At 46.1% G+C, this 24,839-nt stretch overlaps 2 protein-coding genes and 1 long non-coding RNA gene across 3 annotated transcripts; 2 read left to right on the forward strand and 1 right to left on the reverse strand.

The window, feature by feature from the left end:
- Positions 1–1,601: 1,601 nt before the first annotated feature.
- LOC135371616 (TNF receptor-associated factor 4-like) lies at positions 1,602–3,000 on the forward strand. Its single transcript, XM_064605606.1, has one exon. The coding sequence runs from the start codon at positions 1,728–1,730 to the stop codon at positions 2,547–2,549; it is 822 nt and encodes a 273-aa protein (XP_064461676.1). The 5' UTR covers positions 1,602–1,727; the 3' UTR covers positions 2,550–3,000.
- A 10,038-nt stretch (positions 3,001–13,038) lies between these two features.
- LOC135371624 (uncharacterized) lies at positions 13,039–13,392 on the forward strand. The gene is made up of 2 exons (XR_010415670.1): positions 13,039–13,142; positions 13,214–13,392. It is a non-coding gene; the product is annotated as an uncharacterized LOC135371624 (long non-coding RNA).
- A 5,840-nt stretch (positions 13,393–19,232) lies between these two features.
- LOC135388159 (TNF receptor-associated factor 4-like) lies at positions 19,233–20,054 on the reverse strand. The gene has a single exon (XM_064617533.1). The coding sequence runs from the start codon at positions 20,052–20,054 to the stop codon at positions 19,233–19,235; it is 822 nt and encodes a 273-aa protein (XP_064473603.1).
- Between the last annotated feature and the right edge of the window lie 4,785 nt (positions 20,055–24,839).

Raw genomic sequence — 24,839 nt, forward strand, 5'->3', positions numbered from 1 at the left:
AAGTCGGGGACAGCAAGCAAGCGACACAAGCAGCACAAGTAAAATATGTGCAACGCAGAGATGAAGGCTTAGGAGGGAATGCGTCCCCTTGTCATAGTCCCTGGCACTTCCCTTCCTGGGTTCCTCAGCTTCCTTGTCAACACGTGCGCTTGGTGTCTCGTGTTGGAAAATAGACACCTTCACTTGTTTCTACACTGCAACTCAGTTTCCACATTCACCAATAACCACAAAAAAAAACAAAAAAAAAACAAGTCGGATTCATTTCACGTGTGCGAACTTCTAAAGATACTTGTAACGACAAACACAATGACAATGCGACAACATTGAATGTTCATCTGTGGACACTAATACACGACCAAAATAGTGAGGTATATCTTCCGGGAGTCAGTCATTTTTTGCGCCTTTTTCACTTTGGTGCCGAATGTAGGTGAGAACGCGGAAATCGACGTCGATTAGTTTGATGAGAATAGGGCCCCTGATGTTTTTCCTTTATGTACATATAAGCAAATCCAGTGCTCCGTATGTGCTGATACGTTAGGAAAAAACGACAAAGAAAGTCGCTACGTAACAACTGGCTGACGAAGATGGTGAGCCGGCCTCAGCGCTTCAACGGTGAGTAATTTTCAGTGATCCGAAGAAAACTCTACCGTGCACTATAGCGCAGCACCACGACATCCAATTATATCATCAGAAAGCTTCCTGTCCTTTTTTTGGCGTTCTCCTTCTTTCAACAAGGCTCCTTGTACTTGACAATGAAAAAATGGCTAGGAAAAAAGGCTAGTCTCGGGGTTTTACATTATGCATCCTTGTACTTATCATAAAGCAACAATCAAAGACTAGTACACTACACACATATCGCACAACTTAAGCGACCGTTGCTACTGATACGACGCCACTCCATTTCCTGGAAGCCCTTATCGCCATACCGCACTTGCGTTACGCGTCACCACAGATTAGAGCACGCCACGTAACTCCCGTCATAGTCGCCTCATAGGAAACCCGATATCTTCATTACGTGCAGTAAAGTTCCTCGTTCGAGCTGTGCTCCGTATGTGCTGATACGTTCGGAAAAAACGACAAGGAAAGTCGCTACGTAACAACTGGCTGACGAAGACGGTGAGCAACTGTCCGGCCTCAGCGCTTCAACGGTGATTAATTTTCGGGGATCCGAAAAAAACTCTACCGTGCACTGTAGCGCAGCACCACGACGTCCAATTATATCATCAGAAAGCTTCCTGTCCTTTTTTTTTTTTGGCGTTCTCCTTCTTCCAACAAGGCTCCTTGTACTTGTCATAGCAACAATCAAAGACTCCCAAGCAGCACAATGTACTGAAAGTCGAGTGGAATAGGGGTGGACGCTACTTGTTTTATCAATATTCTTTGGTTTCAGGAGTCTGTTTAAGGCCTTCCACCTAACCGTCCACCCCTATTGCACTCGACTTTCAGTACATTGTGCTGCTTGGGCTAGTACACTACACACATATCCCACAACTTAAGCGACCGTTGCTACTGATACGACGCCACTCCATTTCCTGGAAGCCCTTATCGCCATACCGCACTTAAGCTATGCGTCATCACAGATTAGAGCACGCTACGTAACTCCCGTCATAGTCGCCTCATAGGAAAGCCGATATCTTCATTACGTGCAGTAAAGTTCATCGTTCGAGCTGTTCTCGCCCCTGCAGCGTTTGCATCCCATCGCACTCGGAGGAACATCTCGTCCCAACATGCCTGCCGTCCGTTTTTATCCCCCGCCGTCGCTGGACTCCTTGGGAATGTGCGAATATTGTGGGGCATCCTCCATGTACGTCTGGAAAGCAACCACCTGTGAGCATTCCGTATGCAAGAAGTGCTTACTGAACAAGGAACCTTCGCAAGCGCCTCGATGTCCCCGATGCAACGGAAGCAGCCTCTTGCTCTGTCCTGGTTCAATATTTGGCTGCAAGTATCAGACGGCCATCCCTCATAACTGTGTGGACCACCTCCGCACCTGCCCTCGACGCCCGACTCCGTGTCCCAACGAGTGTTCTTCCATTGTCTCCAAGACCGACCTGCCAAAACACTTGACCGATGAGTGTCCCAGGCGTACGCAGGAGTGCCGTTTCTGCCACGGGAACTATTTCGTCTCCGAGATTGGGAGTCACTTTAAGGACTGTCAGGATTATCCGGTCACATGTCAGTACTGCAACCAAGAGAACATTAGACGCGGCAGCTTAGAGGAACATGGCGCCGGTTGCCGCAAAACACCGAAACTTTGCAAGATGGCCGCTTTGGGGTGCACATTCAAGGCAGGTGATGACGAAATGGAACATCACTTGACGCTCGAGAAACACGCGATGTGCATACATGAGATGAAGGTGCAAATGAACAGCCTGGAAGCGGAAATCTGCCAGGTGCGTGAGGAGTGCAGTCGTGAGAAACAAGAACGACAAAAGGAAGAGGAGAAACACAAGAACGAACTCAAAATTCGAGACGAAGAGCTCCGGAAGCTTTGGAAGGACTTTGAAGCATTGCTGCGACATTTTGGCCAGAGCTGCGATAATGCGTGAGAGGAACTTTTCTTGACGGCATACTGATAAATTGCGCCGCTGAAGCTCCACATCGCTTTTTCTGATCCCCCCCCTTCTTTTTATATAACCAATCGAGTACGTAACCGTGCGACAGGTATAAAAATATACCTCCGTTGAATACTAGTGTATTATAACCAAGTGGTTAAATGCGGAATACTTTTCCAGTACTTCCGAAAACGATTCTCGCTCACGTTTGGAATACCATCGTCAATTGCCTGCGCAGAATTGCTTGGAGTGTTTCCTGTAAGGCCCCTGCATAGTATAGGACCCGTCGATTGTGTTTGGGACAATATTTTCTATCGTGACTCCCAGCGGCTATACTGTCCACGTTAGTACAACTTTTTTTTCCCATTGTGTTGCTACCTTTGTGCTTTGAATTACAATACGATGTGATGTACATATTACTTTATGATACGAAAAGTCTTGTAGGACAAGTACTGCAATAAAGTTACATGTTTGACAGCCAAGCTTATATCTCTCAAGAAAACATTTGCACCACAAAACGTGCAGGACCTCATGAATATTTCTAGTACAGTTATCCTACTCATTTTGTGAGGTGGCGATCGAAATTGTCACATTTCGCGTACTCTGCGATATCACCAAAGTATTTATTAAATACATTAGCTATAGCGTCATTTTCACTAATGATAATTCAATGAACATAAATTTTTATATTGATGGCGCCCATCAACAACCATGGTGTGAATAATGTCGCACCGCGTTAAAAGAAGAAAACATCAAATTCACATCAATCAAGTGTTACATGCACGACTATAGCATTACAGTCCTAATGGCAGATGCGACCTGTCTGCAAATTAAAAAATATATATATCGATGTCATGATGTCGATGAACGTACTTGGAATAAGTCATAACACGTGTTAAAAAACTCTGATCGCTGCACATCCGAACTCAAGAAACAGGGGGTATCTTAGTGCCTTAGCCTGGACGTTATATAAATTATTATTATTAAATTAATGACAGAAGATCCGGACAGTGAACCAAGGAATGAACCAGGAATGACCCGTTATATTAAATGTCAGCTTCACTTTTTGAAACAATAGCTTACGATATTCTGAAAGCCCATACGAACTGCGTCAGTGACCACCCTTGATTTTCAGAAAGCAGTCTTCGGCGGAAGCGGTAAATTAACCATTCCGAAACAGATATGCGGCCGCCGTTTTTATGATCGTATAGCACTCTTAAAATGAACTTCACCACAAAGAACGCTCCTAGCCCACCATCAACCAGAATGATATCGTTATCTGCTCTAATTTGTTGAAAACTGGAGGCGTACGCCCTTTTTTGTGACACGGTGAAGTTCATTCCGAAGAGTTCGCTTCAGGCGGTCTACACCGTTGACGTAAGGGATACCAAAGTTCTTTCAAGACACCCCTCAGACGGTATATACCGCTGGGTAATTCCATTTTAAATCGACCAAGGTCCGCCGATTACATTTTTTGATTTCAGTGAAAAAAATATATGTTGTAAACGACCTTGAGTGAAGACGAAAGCAGGTACCCGGAGCTTCCTACGATCAACCAGACCACAGATGGAGAGGTGGTAAGGTGGCGCCTTCTTCGCAACGTGATATTTTCTCGCGACTTTGCACCCTTACTGATGCCATTCCATTCGCGTCACAGTCCTCACCGGGAGCACACGTAAAGTCTGGGCACTCTAGTATACCTGTACGGAGTGGAAACAGTGTCACTTTAAAGGGTCACTGAAGAAAAAACGCCAAACTCAGAAGATATGACAAAAATTGCACATTTTTTAGCGCTCATAGCTCCTGGACGGCAGGTCAGATATCCGTAAATGAAGTACGCTTTTCATATGCAATCTTGTTACGATATATATTGTCGATTGGGAATGAACTTGAGTTCGCGTTTTGAGATGATCCCAAAATCGGTGGGGATGCTGATTGCGATGTGGTTGTACACCACGTTACTCCGTTAAGCGCTCGGTCCCGAAGACTGAGAGACTTATGCACTCGCCGGTCTACACTCGGCGGTTACTGACGGACAAATCAACACTCTAGCCAACCCACGATTCCCTCGACAATACTTAGTTCGACCCAGGGCGATCAGCACTCGTTAGAGCACGATGGTGTAATCGTCAAAGGAGTGACTCAGGGTACAACGATAACAATCCAACACAAAGTTTTACTCAATCTTACAAAATTAAAAAGAAACAACCGATGAATGCTTCAACACAGATATTAATTATACCTAAATAATACAAGGTGCAATGCTCATTAAGAAAACATTATCTACGTGGAAATGGCCTTAACACAGTTTCAACAAGGTGACAGAGAATTTCAAAGTCTTAGCTGTTTTGCACAGAAGGTCCGAATGTCCGTTGTCAGAAAGGTGCTGGGATGAGTAGGGTCGCGCGGCGGGGGTCCTTTTCGGTCTGTGGTCTCTGCGGTTTCTTGCACGACGCACCCAAACAAAGGAACTCGCCGACGTCTCCCCTCGAGGACTGACGCTGCCGCACACGCTTGTTTCCAAACCACGACTGACTTTTCTTGGTCTCGCTCCTGGTCTGGTTCACTGTTCGTTTTGCTTGTTATGTTCTTTTTCTCAAGTGCCGGGAAGAAGGAATTCCAGACTTCCAGACGCACACACACTCGGTGGTGTCACTTGACACCTGCGACCACACGGCCAGAGGTTCGCTGCCCTTCCCAATGTTCGGTCCCCAGACATAAACACTAACTGCTTTTCGCAGGAAAAAGGCCATTTCGACGTCTAGACAAAGTACATGATGTATAAAAACAAATGCAGCTCTCGGCTACCGTACTTTTGGCTACATAGTCCATGTTCGAAAAAGTTCCCGAAATGCGCCGGAATCACGGATTTGTGACACTGCCCCCTTTTCAAGAATGTTGACGGGTTAACATTTCAAACCTTACAATAGACGAGATTCCGACGGCATAATAACACAAACGTTCGATTGAACAGCTTGGGACAGCAAAACCCAAACAGATGAGCATATGAGCACAAATTGAACAACAAAATGGAGTAACATTTCGATCGGCTGTGTATGCAGCGCACGCTTTACTTTTTCCACCCATATGCCCATGCATATACAATTGGCATGAAGTGTAATAAAAACGTTACATGGGTACGTAAACAGATTACAGTTAAGAAGCCATGCATAACTCATGCATATCGACATCATGAAAAGTGCCCTCATTAGGTTCTACTTAAGTAGTCGGCACCGACATTATCTTTGCCCTTGATGCCCTCGACTTTGAAATCATACTCTTGCACAGCTAGTGCCCAACGGAGCACTCGAGTATTCAAGTACTTCGCGCTGTCAAGGTATCTAAGCGGCTGATGATCAGTTTGAATAACGAACTGGGTCCCATACAGAAATATGTGGAAATGTCTGATTGCCCAGACAATAGCGAGGCATTCCTTCTCAATGGTTGAGTACGCCCGCTCTCGGCCTAATAACTTTCTACTGGCATACCCTACTGGGTGAAGATCATCGGAACCCCGTTGAAGTAGAACCGCTCCTAAGCCTGTGTCAGAGGCGTCTGTTCGAAGAATAAACGGCTTCGTGAAATCGGGCAACTGCAAAATGGGTGCCTCAGCAAGACGCGCTTTGAGCGTACAGAACGACCGTTCTTGCTCTTCTCCCCATTTTACGTGGGTTTTCTCTCGTTTCTTCGTCAGGTCTGACAGTGGCGCAGCAATCGACGAATAGTTAGGGATGAATTGTCGATAGTAGCCAGTCAGTCCTAAAAACGACCGAACCTGTGTCTTCGTCTTCGGCCTCGGTGCATTCTTGATTCTTTCCAATGTAGCTGAGATGGGGCTTTGTTTCCCGTGACCAATCTTGTGTCCCAGGAATGACAACTCCGTGAACCCAATTTCGCACTTTGTTGGTCGTATCGTTAGCCCTGCTTCTCTTATCTTCCTGAAAACTTCGTTCAGGGTCTGAACGTGTTCTTCCCACGTATCAGTCGCGATGAGTACGTCATCGTAGTAATGTTGCACATTGGGGATTCCCTGCAGCACTTCTCGCATGAGTTTTGCAAATACCGCTGGTGCTGTCTTCAAACCGAACGGCATGTACCTGAACTGATACAGGCCACTTGGTGTCGAAAATGCGGTTTTTGGTTTTGACTCCTCATTGAGGGGAATCTGCCAATATCCCTTGGCAAGGTCGAGTTTAGTGAAATATACGCGAGAGCCAACCTCTGCAATTAGGCAATCCGACCTGGGAATGGGCTCTGCGTCTGCAACGAGGATGTCGTTGAGTCTTCGGAAATCAATGCACACCCTGTTTGATCCGTCGGATTTCTTTACGATCAAAACTGGAGAATGGTACGGAGAGTTGGACTTTTCAACAATTCCCAGTTGAAGCATTCCCTCCAACTCCCTCTCAACCTCACCTCGTACGGCAAACGGAAGGGGATATTGTTTCACATGCACAGGACAGTCTGTTGCCGTCTGTAAGTTGCATTCCACCAAATTAGTGGAGCCGGGCAAGTCGGAAAATATTTCTTGATACGCCGTCGTTAGGTTTCGCACGTCACTTCTCTGCTGTGTGCTTAACTCCTCACCGACGATTACATCTCGGCAATCTTCTCTCGTTTCTCCTAACGTAGTAGGAACCTCCACGTCGACGTCCACGTGGTCTTCGCACTCATCCCTCGCAGCCACCGATGCCAACATGGCGTTTACTTGTGTCGCTGGTTCTCTTTGTTCATACTTCTTCAGAATGTTCGCATGAAACAGCTTCTTTTTGTGTCCGAGGTCGATAACATAGTCAGCTTCTCCCTTCTTTTCAATTATTTTGAAGGGTCCTTTCCATTGCATCATTAATTTATTTCCCTCCGTCGGAAGTAACAGTAGGGCTTCGTCTCCAACCTGGAGCTGTCGGTCTCTGCTTCTCGTGTCATAATACTTCTTGTATCACTGCGACGCGTTCTCCAGCTCCTCGTGGGCGATTTGACAAGTCTCTTCCAGCTTGTTACGCAGATCCAATACATGCTGATACGTCATCTTCACCTCTTCATCAATCTGTGCTCCGCCCCACAGCTGTTTCAAAATTGCCAACGGCCCCTTCATCTTTCGGCCGTACAAAAGCTCAAATGGGGAAAATCCCAGGCTTGCCTGTGGCACCTCCCTATATGCAAATAAAAGGGGTGACAAATAGCGATCCCAGTCCCGTGGGCGCTCATGGCACATTCGCTTCAGCATCTTCTTCAGTGTTCCATTGAACTTCTCTACGAGTCCGTTGGCCATCGGGTGGTATGGTGTTGTGGTGAGCTGGCGAACTGATAGCAGCCGACTGATCTCCCTCATCAGGTCGGAAGTGAAGTTGGACCCCCTGTCGCTGAGTATTTCATCTGGCAATCCAACCCGGGAAAATATGTTCAGTAGAGCTTCAGCTACTCTTTCTGTTTCGATGCTTGGCAAAGCAACGGCTGCCGGAAATCTGGTAGCATAGTCGACGAGAGTAAGTATGTAGCGATTGCCCCCTTCCGACGGTGGTTTTATCGGTCCGACGATATCGATGGCCACTCTTTTGAATGGAGTGTCGATGATAGGCATTTTCCCTAGTGGCAAAGGTCGCGTCCTGCCCTTGTCACTGGTTCTCTGGCAAATGTCGCACGTTCGGACAAACCTTTTCACGTCTGACTGCAGTCCTGGCCAGTAAAATTCTGTCATAACTCTCTCGGCCGTGCGTTTTGCCCCTTGATGTCCCGCCATTATTCCATTGTGTGCCAACTCCAAGACCGTAAGCCTGAATTTTTGAGGTACCATTAGCTGAATTGTTGTCTCCCCACCAAACGATTTGTACTTCCGATGAAGCGAATCGTTTTCCTCAAAAAATAGGTAGCTGCCCTGACGCCGGTTCTTGCTTTGGAATTGTTTTCCGATGGAAGCAAAAAACTTTTGCTAAGTCGGGTTGGCCTTTTGCTCTTTACCGAAATCTTCGGTCACTATGCCCTCGCTTAGGAGTGGACTTCTCAACTGCCGGAAATTTTCCCTCTGCTTCCTGGACTGTTGTCGCGTAGTCACCGCAAGTATCTTAGGAGGCATTTCTTGCTGGCCACCTCCCACACTCTGTGTATTCCCTTCTAGTTCGGGAACGTCTTGTTCCTTTGAACCAGTGTCTTCTGCATTGTTAGGTTCGGTTTCCCAGTGTGGGTCTTCTTCCTCAACGCGTCGCATTCCGGGCACATTCCCAAGTATAACGTCAAATAAAGGATCCTCCATGCATCCTGCCTCAAGCTCCCCCGTGTAGTACGGTGACTGAATGTGAACGGCGGCAACAGGTAACATTCTGACCTTGCGATCAAGTAGGAACACAGTCATCGTCTTTCCCGTCAGCTGCTCGGGCGTAATCAGTGCTTTTTTAACGATGACAGTGTTACACCCTGTATCTCGGAGAATTTTGACGCGTTTGCCGTCTATAATGCCTTCCACAACCGGCAAGTTGTTCTCCTCTGGTAGACGTTTGTCCTTGGACGCAACGTTTACCACGGGTACCTTCTCCCCGCTCTTGAGTTCAACATATCCTCCCTGAACGCATGTGGATACCGAATTTTCAGTTCCATCCTTCTGTGCAGTATTTGTACTCCTGCACTCCGAGCTCTTGTGTCCACGACGTCCACACCTGTAGCAAATTATGTCTGAGGCTCCTCTAGGTACATTTGTACGACAATTAGAGGACTTGTGCCCGAGCCTATTGCAGATCAGGCATCGCTGCCGCTGTGCTACACCTGGGCTTGCGCCTTTCCCATCGACTCCTGTTTTTCCCGACACGGGAGTAGCTTGCTTCTCCGGAACTCCGCTTTCGCTAGTTTTCTTCCCCAGGTTTGTACGCCCCTGCGCGTTCATGAACTGGTCCGATAATTCGGACAGGTCTTTTCGGCTCTTCGGCTTCCTCTCTTTGATGAATAACGCCAGCTTCGGGTCGCATCGTTCTAAAAACCTTTCGCGGATCATCAGTTCTTTGACATCTTCGTATTCTTTCTTTGTTCCTGCTAGCTGCAACCATCTTTCCCAGTAGTTATCTAGCCTAGCGAGGTACTGACCCGCCGTTTCTCCATCTACGGGTGGTGCGGTTTGGAACTTGCCACGAAAACCGTCTTCCGTCAAACGGAATCTACTCAGCAAGGCCTCTTTCAGCTTCACGTAGTCGTTGCAATCGCTTGCTGGTAACCTCCCAAACACGCTCAAAGCTTCTCCGCTAAGGCACATACTCAATGCCGCTGCCCATTGCTCCTTAGGCCACTTCTGACCATCGGCTATTCGTTCAAAACGCATCAAATATGCATCTAAATCATCTTTCTTTTCGTCATACGCTGACATCAACTTATGGGGACTAATTCCCTGAAACTGCGACGATGGCGGAACCGTCTGTCCTTCGTCCGACCCACTCACTTGGGCGGAACCTTTTTCGGAAAGCCGCAGCTTCATTTCCAAAATTTCTCTCTCTCTTTCGTGCGCCTCCTTTTCTCTTTCGTGTGCTTCTATAGCCTTGGCTTCGGCCTCCCTCATGCGCTCTCGTTCTAGAGCCCGCTCCTCGCGATCTCTAGTCCTCTCCTGATTTATCCATTCCTGAAGCTCACGCCCTTGCAATCCAAGCTTCTCGCCTATCTCAACTAATTTGCCGATCTCCATGACCATACCTGATAACGGCACCTCTGACAACAACCTCAATCATTCAATATCCAGAGACAACACCTCCAACAGACTACACCATGCATCGCCACCTGAGTCCTGTCGCGGACGCCATTTTTGTTACGATATATATTGTTGATTGGGAATGAACTTGAGTTCGCGTTTTGAGATGATCCCAAAATCGGTGGGGATGCTGATTGCGATGTGGTTGTACACCACGTTACTCCGTTAAGCGCTCGGTCCCGAAGACTGAGAGACTTATGCACTCGCCGGTCTACACTCGGCGGTTACTGACGGACAAATCAACACTCTAGCCAACCCACGATTCCCTCGACAATACTTAGTTCGACCCAGGGCGATCAGCACTCGTTAGAGCACGATGGTGTAATCGTCAAAGGAGTGACTCAGGGTACAACGATAACAATCCAACACAAAGTTTTACTCAATCTTACAAAATTAAAAAGAAACAACCGATGAATGCTTCAACACAGATATTAATTATACCTAAATAATACAAGGTGCAATGCTCATTAAGAAAACATTATCTACGTGGAAATGGCCTTAACACAGTTTCAACAAGGTGACAGAGAATTTCAAAGTCTTAGCTGTTTTGCACAGAAGGTCCGAATGTCCGTTGTCAGAAAGGTGCTGGGATGAGTAGGGTCGCGCGGCGGGGGTCCTTTTCGGTCTGTGGTCTCTGCGGTTTCTTGCACGACGCACCCAAACAAAGGAACTCGCCGACGTCTCCCCTCGAGGACTGACGCTGCCGCACACGCTTGTTTCCAAACCACGACTGACTTTTCTTGGTCTCGCTCCTGGTCTGGTTCACTGTTCGTTTTGCTTGTTATGTTCTTTTTCTCAAGTGCCGGGAAGAAGGAATTCCAGACTTCCAGACGCACACACACTCGGTGGTGTCACTTGACACCTGCGACCACACGGCCAGGGGTTCGCTGCCCTTCCCAATGTTCGGTCCCCAGACATAAACACTAACTGCTTTTCGCAGGAAAAAGGCCATTTCGACGTCTAGACAAAGTACATGATGTATAAAAACAAATGCAGCTCTCGGCTACCGTACTTTTGGCTACATAGTCCATCTTCGAAAAAGTTCCCGAAATGCGCCGGAATCACGGATTTGTGACAAATCTTCCCTCTATCGTTCAGTATATGGAAAACCATTCAAACCCGTTTCGTTGCCGAAAGAGATGTCAGTGAAGTTAGGCGAGAGCTGAAAATTGACGATGTTTGGTATGGCATACCCCAGACGCTGCAATACTTATTCCAATAATTTTGCGGTCACTGAAAGTAGCACAGAAGTCATTTTTAACACCCGGTTTTCTTCCTATAAAACTGTTAAGTAGACCAGTAAGATGCACCATGAGAAGTAATTCACACCATAGAGTCATAATTATCGCAGAAATTGAGTTTAAAGTACACCGCAAAAAGCGACCGTGCGCAACGGTGGTGGGGAGCAGAACCAGCAAATGATCTGCCGGGGACCTCCCGCTGACATTGTAGGGGGGGGGGGGGGGGGGGGCGCTCGCTGATTGGTACAGAGAAATGCTGTCTGCTACTCAGCTGTTCAGGGCTCTGAAAAAGCATTACTCTGGCTCGGTCATGATTTCCTAAAATTCACGGTGCCTTGTTCTACGAAACACATGATTCATTTATCGCTATCACTAATCCATATCATTAGGTATATAGCCATAGCATAGCCATATCATTAGGTGAACAACAAATTTGTTTCCTTTATAGCAAGGAAAGTGTTTGACGATCACACAAGAAGCAGCACAATTTGAGATAAGACATGTAAGGTGAGTGATTGCTTTGGTAGTCGGATACTCAGTGAAGAGGGAAATTGTACTTCATGCTGACACACTCATTCTTCAAGAACAAACTCAAGAAAAAGACTGCATAGTGACAACTCAAAGAATAAATACAGTCACCGATGAGGAGCAAAGAGCAAACTTTACTCAAAGGTAACTCAATGACATTTCCTCCCTCAGGCAAATATTGGAAACTGCTAATTTTGTTTTCCACTTTCCTCGAGCGTAAGAGCCCCAGAATTCCAGCAAGGCATCAGTACCAAATTTGTGTCAAATTATTTTGGGGTAGGCACTTTTCAACCACGTTGCTTGTTACGCTTCCCCTTCGCAGTGCAACTATATGTCCCTAGACTTATGATTATCAATACCAGATTTCATCAGGTGTCACTGCAACTAAGGAACAGCATTTCATTGCCTGAAGAAAGGCATACAGCCACCGATGAGGAGCAAAGAGCAAACTTTACTCAAAGGTAACTCAATGACATTTCCTCCCTCAGGCAAATATTGGAAACTGCTAATTTTGTTTTCCACTTTCCTCGAGCGTAAGAGCCCCAGAATTCCAGCAAGGCATCAGTACCAAATTTGTGTCAAATTATTTTGGGGTAGGCACTTTTCAACCACGTTGCTTGTTACGCTTCCCCTTCGCAGTGCAACTATATGTCCCTAGACTTATGATTATCAATACCAGATTTCATCAGGTGTCACTGCAACTAAGGAACAGCATTTCATTGCCTGGAGAAAGGCATACAGCCACCGATGAGGAGCAAAGAGCAAACTTTACTCAAAGGTAACTCAATGACATTTCCTCCCTCAGGCAAATATTGGAAACTGCTAATTTTGTTTTCCACTTTCCTCGAGCGTAAGAGCCCCAGAATTCCAGCAAGGCATCAGTACCAAATTTGTGTCAAATTATTTTGGGGTAGGCACTTTTCAACCACGTTGCTTGTTACGCTTCCCCTTCGCAGTGCAACTATAGGTCCCTAGACTTATGATTATCAATACCAGATTTCATCAGGTGTCACTGCAACTAAGGAACAGCATTTCATTGCCTGGAGAAAGGCATACAGCCACCGATGAGGAGCAAAGAGCAAACTTTACTCAAAGGTAACTCAATGACATTTCCTCCCTCAGGCAAATATTGGAAACTGCTAATTTTGTTTTCCACCTTTCTCTAGCATAACATCCCTTACATTGCAGTCTTCCAGCAAGGCATCACCTGCACTATCACCTGGAGTTGAATTTATTCTAATGTGCTTGATGTTAAACATACCTTATGACGGTACATTTTGTTTGTTGATAGTGTAACAAAGCCAAAGTAGGCTTTAGGAGCAACAATAAAAAATAAAAGTCAATAGTCTCTTGCACTCAAACTACCAGCGAAATATCTATGAACCTTCATATAATTCGTGGCGTTATGTTTTGAGGGAAATTTGATCTGACTTTATGCATCTAAACAAGCGAAAGCGATGCTGACAGCAGCACAACATAAGTATCGTACCATAATGACAAGATGAGCAACCTACTTTACATTGAGAACTTACTCATGCAGTGGGGTGTTCCTGAGAACTCCCTGGTTTTCAAGCATCTGCAGTGCTAATTGCACCACAATTTCTGTGAGACACGACGCCTGAAATTCTGCGGCTGTTGCGACGCACCCCACGGGCATTTTTTGCATTGCTGCCGGCACGTCCCGACAGCAGACGTCTTCGCGTCCCGTGTCCATTGAGCGGCACGAACCGCATGTGCACCTGTGACGGAGATGAGAAATTACATATCAGCCAGTATAAAATGCACGTATGTCTCACGTCGACTTACCACTCGGCCGCGCTGTCTCGGCGTTTTAGCTTCGTAGCGGCGGCCGCTGTCGCGGACGCCGGCAAACTGAACCTGTGCCGGCATCACAGGAGTATCGCCGTACGGCCGTGTTTTTGTGCCGCACACCGCCGCAGTGTGCGAATTTCCCAAGGGGAAAGAGGCATTAGATGCCGGTACTCCGGCGGAACCTCGAAGTCGTCCATTGCTGCGGCCGCTCCTTCCATCCCCGATTCTCCAAAGGAACTGTCAAAACTGGTTTACGCCGGCAAAGGGACAGGGCGCTGACCCCAATTGACCAGCGAATCAGAACGAGCCCCCCCCCCCTCCCTATCGCGTCATCATCACCTCCTCATCCTCGTTTCACCCGGAGTAGCGAGTTAAGGGTGAACGCGCGGAGCTATGTTTATGTGAGTTTTTTTTCTGGGAAACAAATTGCACACATCAAAACCTTTCGCGCTGTTCGGTAAAATGACACATACACTTTCATCCAACGTCTTAATCTGAAATTTTTTTGGATGGCCCTTTGTGCTCCTTGAAAGGCCAACGCATCCCCTAAATCCAGCTGCAAAAATATGTTGCATTATTTTAGTAGGATGTACGCAGCGAATTTTTTTCTGTGCCCATGTATCGCCGTTGCAGCCTTGCACTCCGACTTCATTTTCGAGTGGCGCGCCATCGCGCGTTTCCCATTTCACAGGGCCTTCGGTCTCCCTAATGTTGCACTGATTTCCGCCGCTGGCACTTATTTCTGGACATGTCCTCGTCTGCATTCATATTGACGTGCAAACCTTTCAGATGCCGTTGCGAGACTCACAGATGACGTCTGTCTATTATGCCGCTGCGACTGAGAGTGGAGTACTGACTGACAATTTGTAGCTGAGTATAAGCAACAACTTTTGAAACAGTTTTGTTAATACTGCACAGAGTGTGCGCTAAAAAAGTGTTATCTAAAAAAGTGTTCTACCAAGTGGCTCATTGCTGGAGGTGCCGTCTTTATTGCAGCCGCAAGAAGAAGTAACAAAAAACTGTCATTAATAGGTAACACATGTCAGTCTGTCATGTCAGGTAACACATGTCAGTCTGGGCACTCTAGTATACCTGTACGGAGTGAAAACAGTGTCACTTTAAAGGGCCACTGAAGAAAAAATGCAAAAGTCAGCAGATATGACAAAAATTGTACATTTTTTGGCGCTCATAGCTCGTCGTCGGCAGGTCAGATATTCGTAAATGAAGTATGCTTTTAATGCGCAATCTTTCTTCTATCGTTCAATATATATAGAAAACCATTCTAATCTGTTTCGTTTCCCAAAGAGATGTTAGTAAAGTTAGGTGTGAGCAGAAAACTGCCGATGTTTGGTATGGCATACCTCAGCTGCTGCAATACTTATTCTAATAATTTTGCGGCTACATAAAGGCCAACGTATCCCCTAAATCCAGCTGCAAAAATATGTTGCACTATTTTAGTAGGGTGAACGCAGCGAATTTTTCTCTGTGCCCAGGTTTCGTCGTTGTGGCCTTGCACTCCGACTCCACTTTCGAGTGGCACGCCATCGCGCGTTTTGAATTGCACTTGCCTTCGGTCTTCCTGATGTTGCATTGATTCCCGCTGCAGGCACTTGTTTGTGGACATGTCCACGTCGGCATTCTTAATTACGAGCAACCATTTTATATGCCGTTGCGACACCAACAGATCGCGTCTGTCTATTATTCCGCAGAAACTGAGATTGGAGTACTGACAGGAGTAGCCGAGTATAGCAACAACTTTTGTCAATACCGCACAAGGTGTTAATTTTTTTTATTAAATTCTGTACTGGGAAGTGCTACCAGCGGCTGATTGCTGGAGGTGCCGTCTTCATTACAGCCGCAAAAAGAAGTAACAAAAACTGTCAGCCTACACTGCATTGGTACCATGCCTTTCTGCGACGGAAATTATCGTGACATCTATTTGTGACATATATTAATAAAAAAATAATGAGGGGCGCATTCTACCGACAAGTGTTCGCCTGTCTGGCTTGGTGCAACCTTCCTCTTACTGACCAAATTCTGTCTAATTGACCAAATAGGGGCTCAGGGGATGCATATGCTACCTATGTAATGTAGGTTAATGCTTTACATAAGTTAATGTAATGTAAGTTAAGCTAATGACAGTTTTTTGTTACTTCTTGCCGCTGCAATAAAGACTGCACCTCCAGCAATGAGCCACTTGGTATCACTTCCCAGTACAACATTTTTTTAGCGCACACCGTGTGCAGTATTAACAAAACTGTTTCAAAAGTTGTTGCTTATACTCAGCTACAAATTGTCAGTCAGTACTCCACTCTCAGTCGCAGCGGGGTAGTTTCATTTTAAATCGAACAACGTGTGAAAGTCGTATTTTTTAATTCGCCTAGAAAAAATATATGTTAGAGAACAGCTCAAACGACGCAAATTGCGCCACGTGCGACGCTCGTGCGTGGAGTAGTTTCCGCGTGGGAGAGGAGGAAAGTCTGAGGCTGCTTGAGCGCGCTTTCTTCTGGACCGACTTTGACGGGATCTAGCACCGCTGATTCTTTAGTTGCATCCATCACCTGAAGGGGTCTCGCAAGCGCTTCGTTTCTTCTCACTACTTTGTCGGTATGTTCGAGGACTTGGGCTTCTCGTCAAGGGCGCACAAGCAACTCATGTACTCTCCCACAGTTTGAATGAGCCTGACGGAACTGGGAGACCATTGGGTAAACGTAAAGTGATGCTCTGGGGACACTACAACAAGCTCACGCAGTGTGGTCATTGATCACTACGTCTGCAGGAGAACTGTAGCAAAGAAGAGGTTGAAGGTCGCGTGCTCGTGGCTGGGGCGCGCAAGGCTGCAGTCTCGTGGACCATGCCTGAACAAACAAATCGCTGCGCGCCTCTCGGGTAAAAATAAAAGATTGTCTCACTTGGGGTCTAAAGTAGAGACATGACGCCACCTTTTCAAAAATAATCAAGGAAATCGAAGATGGCATTTTTGAGAAAATTGAGATGCAACATTGGCAATTTTCCCCTACCATGTGCGATTCTCAAGCTAATAACACACAAAGCACTAGACTCAGAAAAATGAACGTTATACAGTACGAAAGGTCTTTCGACATCCTATCGAATGGCACTAAGCTCGATGTCCTCAGACGTTCCGTCATGAAGCAAATACAAAGTTTGACCTTTTTGAACGTTTACGCCAAGTCTGGCATTTTTTAACAGAAAATCTGTGGCGCTCAGAGTTCTGTGGGTGGCTGTCGACAGTGTCTATGGTGCAGCCTGTAATCACGAAAAATCTCCACTTCCTAGGCATAAAATCAGCGGTGCTAGATCCCGTCAAAGTCGGTCCAGAAGAAAGCGCGCTCAAGCAGCCTCAGACTTTCCTCCTCTTCCTCTCGGAAACTACCCCACGCACGAGCCTCGCACGTGGTGCGATTTGCTTCGTTTGAGCTGTCCTCTAACATATATTTTTTCTGGGCAAATTAAAAAATACGACTTTCATTGGTTGTGCGATTTAAAATGAAACTACGCAGCGGCATAATAGACAGACGTCATCTGTGCGTCTCGCAACGGCATCTGAAAGGTTTGCACGTAAATATGAATGCAGACGTGGACATGTCCACAAATAAGTGCCAGCGGCCGAAATCAGTGCAACATTACGGAGACCGAAGGCCCTGTGAAATGGGAAACGCGCGACGGCGTGCCACTCGAAAATGGAGTCGGAGTGCAAGGCTGCAACGGCGAGACATGGGCACAGAAAAAAAATTCGCTGCGTAAACCCTACTAGAACAGTGCAACATATTTTTGCAGCTGGATTTATGGGATACGCTGGCCTTTCAGTGACCGCAAAATTATAGGAATAAGTGTTGCAGCGGCTGGGGTATGCCATACCAAACATCGTCAATTTTCAGCTCTCGCCTAACTTCACTGACATCTCTTTCGTCAACGAAACGTTTTTTTTAATGGTTTTCCATATACTGAACGATAGAGGAAAGATTGCATATGAAAAGCGTACTTCATTTTGCGGATATCTGACCTGCCGTCCAGGAGCTATGAGCGCTAAAAAATATGCAATTTTTGTCATATCTTCTGAGTTTGGCGTTTTTTTCTTCAGCGACCCTTTAAAGTGACACTGTTTTCACTCCGTACAGGTATACTAGAGTGCCCAGACTTAACGTGTGCTCCCGATGAGGGCTGTGACGCAAATGGAATGGCATCAGTAACGCTGCAAAGTCGCGAGAAAATATCACGTTGCGAAGAAGGCGCCACCTTACCCCCTCTCCATCTGTGGACTGGTTGATCGTAGGAAGCTCCGGGTACGTGCTTTCGTCTTCACTCAAGGGCGTTTACAACATTATTTTTTTTTACTGAAATAAAAAAATGTAATAGGCGGACCTTGGTCGTTTTAAACTGGAATTATCCAGCGGTATATACCGTCTGAGGGGTGTCTTGAAAGAACTTTGATATCCCTTACGTCAACGGTGTAGACCGCCTGAACCGAACTCTTCGGGATGAACTTCACCGTGTCACAAAAAAGGGCAGACGCCTCCAGTTTTCAACAAATTAGAGCAGATAACGACATCATTCTGGGTGATGGTGGGCTAGGAGCGTTCTATGTGGTGAAGTTCATTATAAAAGTGCTATACGGTCATAAAAACGGCGGCCACATATCTGTTTCGGAATGGTTAATTTACGATTATTTAGAAGACCGCTTTCTGAAAATCAAGGGTGGTCACAGACGCAGTTCGTATGGGCTTTCAGAATATCGTAAGCTATTGTTTCAAAAAGTGAAGCTGAAATATTCATGAGGTCCTGCACGTTTTGTGGTGCAAATGTTTTCTTGAGAGATATAAGCTTGGCTGTCAAACATGTAACTTTATTGCAGTACTTGTCCTACAGGACTTTTCGTATCATAAAGTAATAGATGTTCATATGTGAAGTATTATGATCCGATAATATATTGTACATCACATCGTATTCTAATTCAAAGCACAGAGGTAGCAACACAATGGAAAAAAAGTTTTACGAACGGGGACAGTATACCCGTTGGGAGTCACGATAGAAAATATTGTCCCAAACGCAATCCACGGGTCCTATACTATGCAGGGTCTTGCAGGAAACACTCCAAGAAATTCTGCGCAGGCAATTGACGATGGTATTCCAACCGAAAGCGAGGATCATTTTCGGAAGTACTAGAAAAGTATTCCGCATTTAACCACTTGGTTATAATACACTAGTATTCCACGGAGGTATATTTTTATATTTTTATACCTGTCGCACGGTTACGTACTCGATTGGTTATATAAAAAGAAGGGGGGGATCAGAAAAAGCGATGTGGAGCTTCAGCGGCGCAATTTATCAGTATGCCGTCAAGAAAAGTTCCTCTCACGCATTATCGCTGCTCGGGCCAAAATGTCGCAGCAATGCTTCAAAGTCCTTCCGAAGCTTCCGGAGCTCCTCGTCTCGAATTTTGAGTTCGTTCTTGTGTTTCTCCTCTTCCTTTTGTCGTTCTTGTTTCTCACGACTGCACTCGTCACGCGCATGGCGGATTTCCGCTTCCAGGCTGTTCATTTGCACCTTCATCTCATGCATGCACATCGCGTGTTTCTCGAGCGTCAAGTGAGGTTCCATTTCGTCATCACCTGCCTTGAATGTGCACCCCAAAGCGGCCATCTTGCAAAGTTTCGGTGTTTTGCGGCAACCGGCGCCATGTTCCTCTAAGCTGCCGCGTCTAATGTTCTCTTGGTTGCAGTACTGACATGTGACCGGATAATCCTGACAGTCCTTAAAGTGACTCCCAATCTCGGAGACGAAATAGTTTCCGTGGCAGAAACCGCACTCCTGCGTACGCTTGAGACACTCATCGGTCAAGTGTTTTGGCAGGTCGGTGTTGGAGACAATGGAAGAACACTCGTTGGGACACGGCGTCGGGCGTCGAGGGCAGGTGCGAAGGTGGTCCACACAGTTATGAGGGATGGCCGTCTGATACTTGCAGCCAAATATTGAACCAGGACAGAGCAAGAGGCTACTTCCGTTGCAGCGGGAACATGGAGGCGCTTGCGAAGATTCCTTGTTCAGTAAGCACTTCTTGCATACGTAATGCTCACAGGTGGTTGCTTTCCAGAGGTACATGGAGGATGCCCCACAATACTCGCACATTCCGAACGAGTCCAGCGACGGCGGGGGATAAAAACGGACGGCAGGCATGTTGGGACGAGATGTTCCTCCGAGTGCGATGGGATGCAGACGCTGCAGGGGCGAGAACAGCTCGAACGATGAACTTTACTGCACGTAATGAAGATATCGGCTTTCCTATGAGGCGACTATGACGGCAGTTACGTAGCGTGCTCTAATCTGTGATGACGCATAGCTTAAGTGCGGTATGGGGATAAGGGCTTCCAGGAAATGGAGTGGCGTCGTATCAGTAGCAACGGTCGCTTAAGTTGTGGGATATGTGTGTAGTGTACTAGCCCAAGCAGCACAATGTACTGAAAGTCGAGTGCAATAGGGGTGGACAGTTAGGTGGAAGGCCTTAAACAGACTCCTGAAACCAAAGAATATTGATAAAACACGTAGCGTCCACCCCTATTGCACTCGACTTTCAGTACATTGTGCTGCTTGGGAGTCTTTGATTGTTGCTATGACAAGTACAAGGAGCCTTGTTGGAAGAAGGAGAACGCAAAAAAAAAAGGACAGGAAGCTTTCTGATGATATAATTGGACGTCGTGGTGCTGGGCTACACTGCATGGTAGAGTTTTTTTCGGATCCCCGAAAATTAATCACCGTTGAAGCGCTGAGGCCGGACAGTTGCTCACCATCTTCGTCAGCCAATTGTTACGTAGCGACTTTCCTTGTCGTTTTTTTTCGAACGTAACAGCGCATACGGAGCACTGCATTTGCTTATACAGGGTGTCCCAGAAAACGTGTCATTGAATTATAATAAAAAAACTACACAACCTAGAGTCATGCGGTCAATGGCATTTGTTCTTACTGGGTTTTTGCCACCTCCTCATGTGAATGTTGTGTAACGTAAGTTTAATGATGTAAATTTTTTCGAGCTTAAGTCGGAAATTTGCCTAGTAAAGGTCACTTTTTTACCCCACCAATGCGAAGAGCGTGTCTAATTTAGTCAAATTAATGATAATTGACAGGGATGTTCAGGAGCTATCCCATCGGAAAAAATAGCCGAACATCATGCTCTACGGAGGTCGCACAGAATAGTGCACGATGAATTTTTCAGCGCAATCTTTGTCAGTCCCACGAAAGGAGGTTAGAAACCCAGCCCTCCCCGACATCGCAGAAAGAGATAAAACAGGCACGGCTTATCACGTCTGACTTTCGCTGGGATAATGCTTTCCCTCTCCCAATTTTAGGAACTGTTACTTTTTCTACTATCACTCTGTGGGCTGGCTTCGGAACCTCCTTTCGTCGCACTGCGAGCGATTGCGCTCGAAAAGTCATCGCGCGCTATGGTCCGGTGCTCCGAAAAGCATGATATTCGACTATTTTTTCCGATGGGATAGCTCGTGAATATCACTGTGAATTATCATGAATTTGAGTGAATTCGGCACGCTCTTCATATTAATGGAGTAAAAAAGTTACCTTTACTTGGCAAATTTCCGAGTTCAGTTCGCAAATATTTACATAATTAAGCTTTGAGTACATGACGTTCACATTAGGAGGTGGCAAAAACCTAATAAGAACAAATGCTGTTGACCGCATGATTCTAGATGGCGTAGTTTTTTTATTATAATTCAATGACACGTTTTCTGGGACACCCTGTATGTACATAAAGGAAAAACATCAGGGGCCCTATTCTCGTCAAGCTAATCGAAGTCGATTACCGCGTTCTCACCTACGTTCGGCACCAAAGTGATACAGGCGCAAACAATGACTGACTCCTCGAAGATATACCTGACTATTTTGGTCGCGTATTAGTGTCCACAGATGAATATTCAATGTTGTCGCGTTGTCATTGTGTTTATCGTTACAAGTATCGTTAGAAGTTCGCACACGTGAAATGAATCCGTTTCTTTTTTTTTCTTTTTTTTGTTATCGGTGAATGTGGAAACTGAGTTGCAGTGTAGAAACACGTGAAGGTATCTATTTTCCAACACGAGACACAAAGCGCACGTGTTGACAAGGAAGCTGAGGAACCCAGGAAGGGAAGTGCCAGGGACTATGACAAGGGGACGCATTCCCTCCTAAGCCTTCATCTCTGCGTTGCACATATTTTACTTGTGCTGCTTGTGTCGCTTGCTTGCTGTCCCCGACTTCTCATACTTTACGGTCCGAAACAGTCATTTCGAAGCAACAAATTCATGATAAATAGGATACCTATTGAGATTAGCCAGGAACCTCAGTTACACTCTCCGCCTGTACCGGCACGACCAATACAACATATCCCGTTCGTAATAAACGATACGAGGAACCTCGCGGTGGACACATAACTGGAAAATGACCTTTCCCGAATTGAAATGCTTTCAGTCGTTCGAGCACATCGCTGGCACATTTTTATCTTTACAGACGAGGAAAAGACTTTGCTCTATCATTCCACGATAGATTAACAAATTATGATGAGCGCGGACGCGCTACCAAAGGGGAAAACTCGCCCCCCCCCCCCCACTGATCCTGGGTGCGACAACGGATGTATACTTGTCCACACCGCAAAATGTGGGTGAGAAAAAAAGAAAGAAAAAGAACTAAAGTAATTTATTTGGATGTTCACAATACGATTACATATATAGGCTGTCATGTCCAATGAGGTGGTGTCACGAGATTGTAAGTACTTTGAAAAGCTCAGTTTGAAAACCATTCACGAGTGCCGCTTAGATAGACGCCATGAACTGCACGCCGCGGATTTGCACGATTTGCGTGGGTCGGGTCGTGGCAGGTAGGGGGGGCTCGAAACCCCCCCCCCCCCGTGGCTACGACAATGATCTGCACTTACGTAAAACACATTCTTGTGACTGAGAAGATATGATGCTGAAAGCATTTTGTGGTGGTGCGTGCGTAGTCGGCCTCACAAATGCGGGCGGTGTCACGACTGTGACCCAGCATTAGGATGACATGAGGTGACGCTGACGCCAAAAGATGAGGATAGGAAGCGATCAGATCCGACTGGCATTTGGCTAAAAACATTTTGTGAGCATTAATAGAAGCCGCACCCTGCCTATTCCGGAAAACGCACCATTTCGAAGGAGCATTGTCCATTCTTAAAACTGGACTTCGCCGCATAGCACGCAGCTAGCAAACCATTATCATGAATGGCATCGTTCTATCCCTGATCTCTTGCAAATGTGAGGCGTATGCCTTTTGTAATAGGTTAGCATTAGGAATGTCAAGCTGGAAAAAGCTGTATGTAAGTGTGTGTGTGTGTGTGTGGCTATGGGCGGCGTACAGACGTGGACAGATGGGGAGAGGACAGCAGGAAGGAGTGGGGGTTAGTATGCGTCCTGGGCCGACTTCAGGGGAACTGTGCCGACATTCGTCTGGAAAGTCTTCGGAAATCCCAAAGTGTGTGTGTGTGTGATCCGTGTGTGAGATGGCGAAGCCTCAACGAGGCAGAGGTATAAGTGGACACGTAGGGGGGATATAAGAGGGTAAATCTAAATGGAGGTAAATGATTTGAAATTGAGGTAGTCAAGGGTAACTAAGAGAAAGAGGTAGGAGTAATTTAAGGTAATTAGAAGTAATTAAAGGCAATTAAAGAAAAGAAAGTTGAGTTTAAAGGCAATGAATGTAAGATATATGTAATTCAGAAAAAGATTAAATGAGATTAAAGGTTACCGAAGGGAACTACAGGTTACCGGTGGTAATTAAATGTGATTAAAGGTAAGTAACATCAATTAGAGGGGAATTGAGAGTAATTGACGCAAGCAAATGTAATTCAGGGCAATTAAATGAAATTCAAAATTATTTCGGATAAACTCCGCCTACATTCGGTAATTACAGGGTAATTGAAAGTAATTGAGGTTAATTAAAGGTTCATTAAATGGAGTTACACATGGTAATTGAAAGTGTCGAACAGCAAGTCAAGTATAGACCGGAGGTGGACAGCAGGCAGTCAGGTTGGATCGGAAGCGGAGAACCGGAAGTTGAGTTGGACCAGAAGTGCATATCGGAAGTCTAGTATACAGACGGGAAGTGGACAACCGCAAGTCAAGTTACACCAGAAGTGCACAACTGGAAGTCGGTTTAGGCCACCACTGAACACTGGAAGTCAAGCATAGACGGGAAGTGTACAACCGGAAGTTGAGTTTTCACGGGAATGGATACTGAAAGTCAACTGTAGATGGGAAGTGGACTACTAGAAGTCAGGTTAGACCGGAAGTGTATACCAGAAGTTAAGTATAGACGGGAAGTGGACAACCGGCAGTCAAGTTAGACCGGGAGTGGGCAACCGGAAGTCGTGTTTAGACTAACAATCGGAAGTAAGGTTAGACCGAAAGTTGACAACCGGAAGTAGAGTTGGACCGGAAGTGGATACCGGAAGTCAAGTATAGACGGGAAGTGGACAACCGGAAGTCAGGTTAGACCTGAAGTGGACTACCAAAAGTTGAGTTGGACCGGAAGTATAGACCGTCAGCGAACACCCGGAAGTCGGACTTAAACGGGAAAAGGCGCTTAACGCATTTCTCTCGCATTTACCGTAAATCGCCACTTAATTTTTGTGACAATTATGGAGTTACGATAATTGTCACAAAAAGGCATAAATGATATATGTAACATTCTGTACAATGGTTGGCCTTCAGCGTGCTTGTGGTGCAGTTATGTTTTATTATTTTTAATTGCGTGTTAGCGCCGCGAAGCAACTGTGACTATGAGCGGCGTACAGATGTGGACAGATGGAGAGAGGACAGCAGGAAGCAGGGGGGGGGGACAGGGCGGTTAGAATGCGTCCTGAATATCCCTGTAAATTATCATTAATTTGAGTAAATTAAACACGCTCTTCACATTGGTGGGGTAAAAAGTGACCTTTACGTGGCAAAT

This window comes from Ornithodoros turicata, chromosome 1 (genome assembly GCF_037126465.1).
Source record: "Ornithodoros turicata isolate Travis chromosome 1, ASM3712646v1, whole genome shotgun sequence".
Lineage (NCBI taxonomy): Eukaryota > Metazoa > Arthropoda > Arachnida > Ixodida > Argasidae > Ornithodoros > Ornithodoros turicata.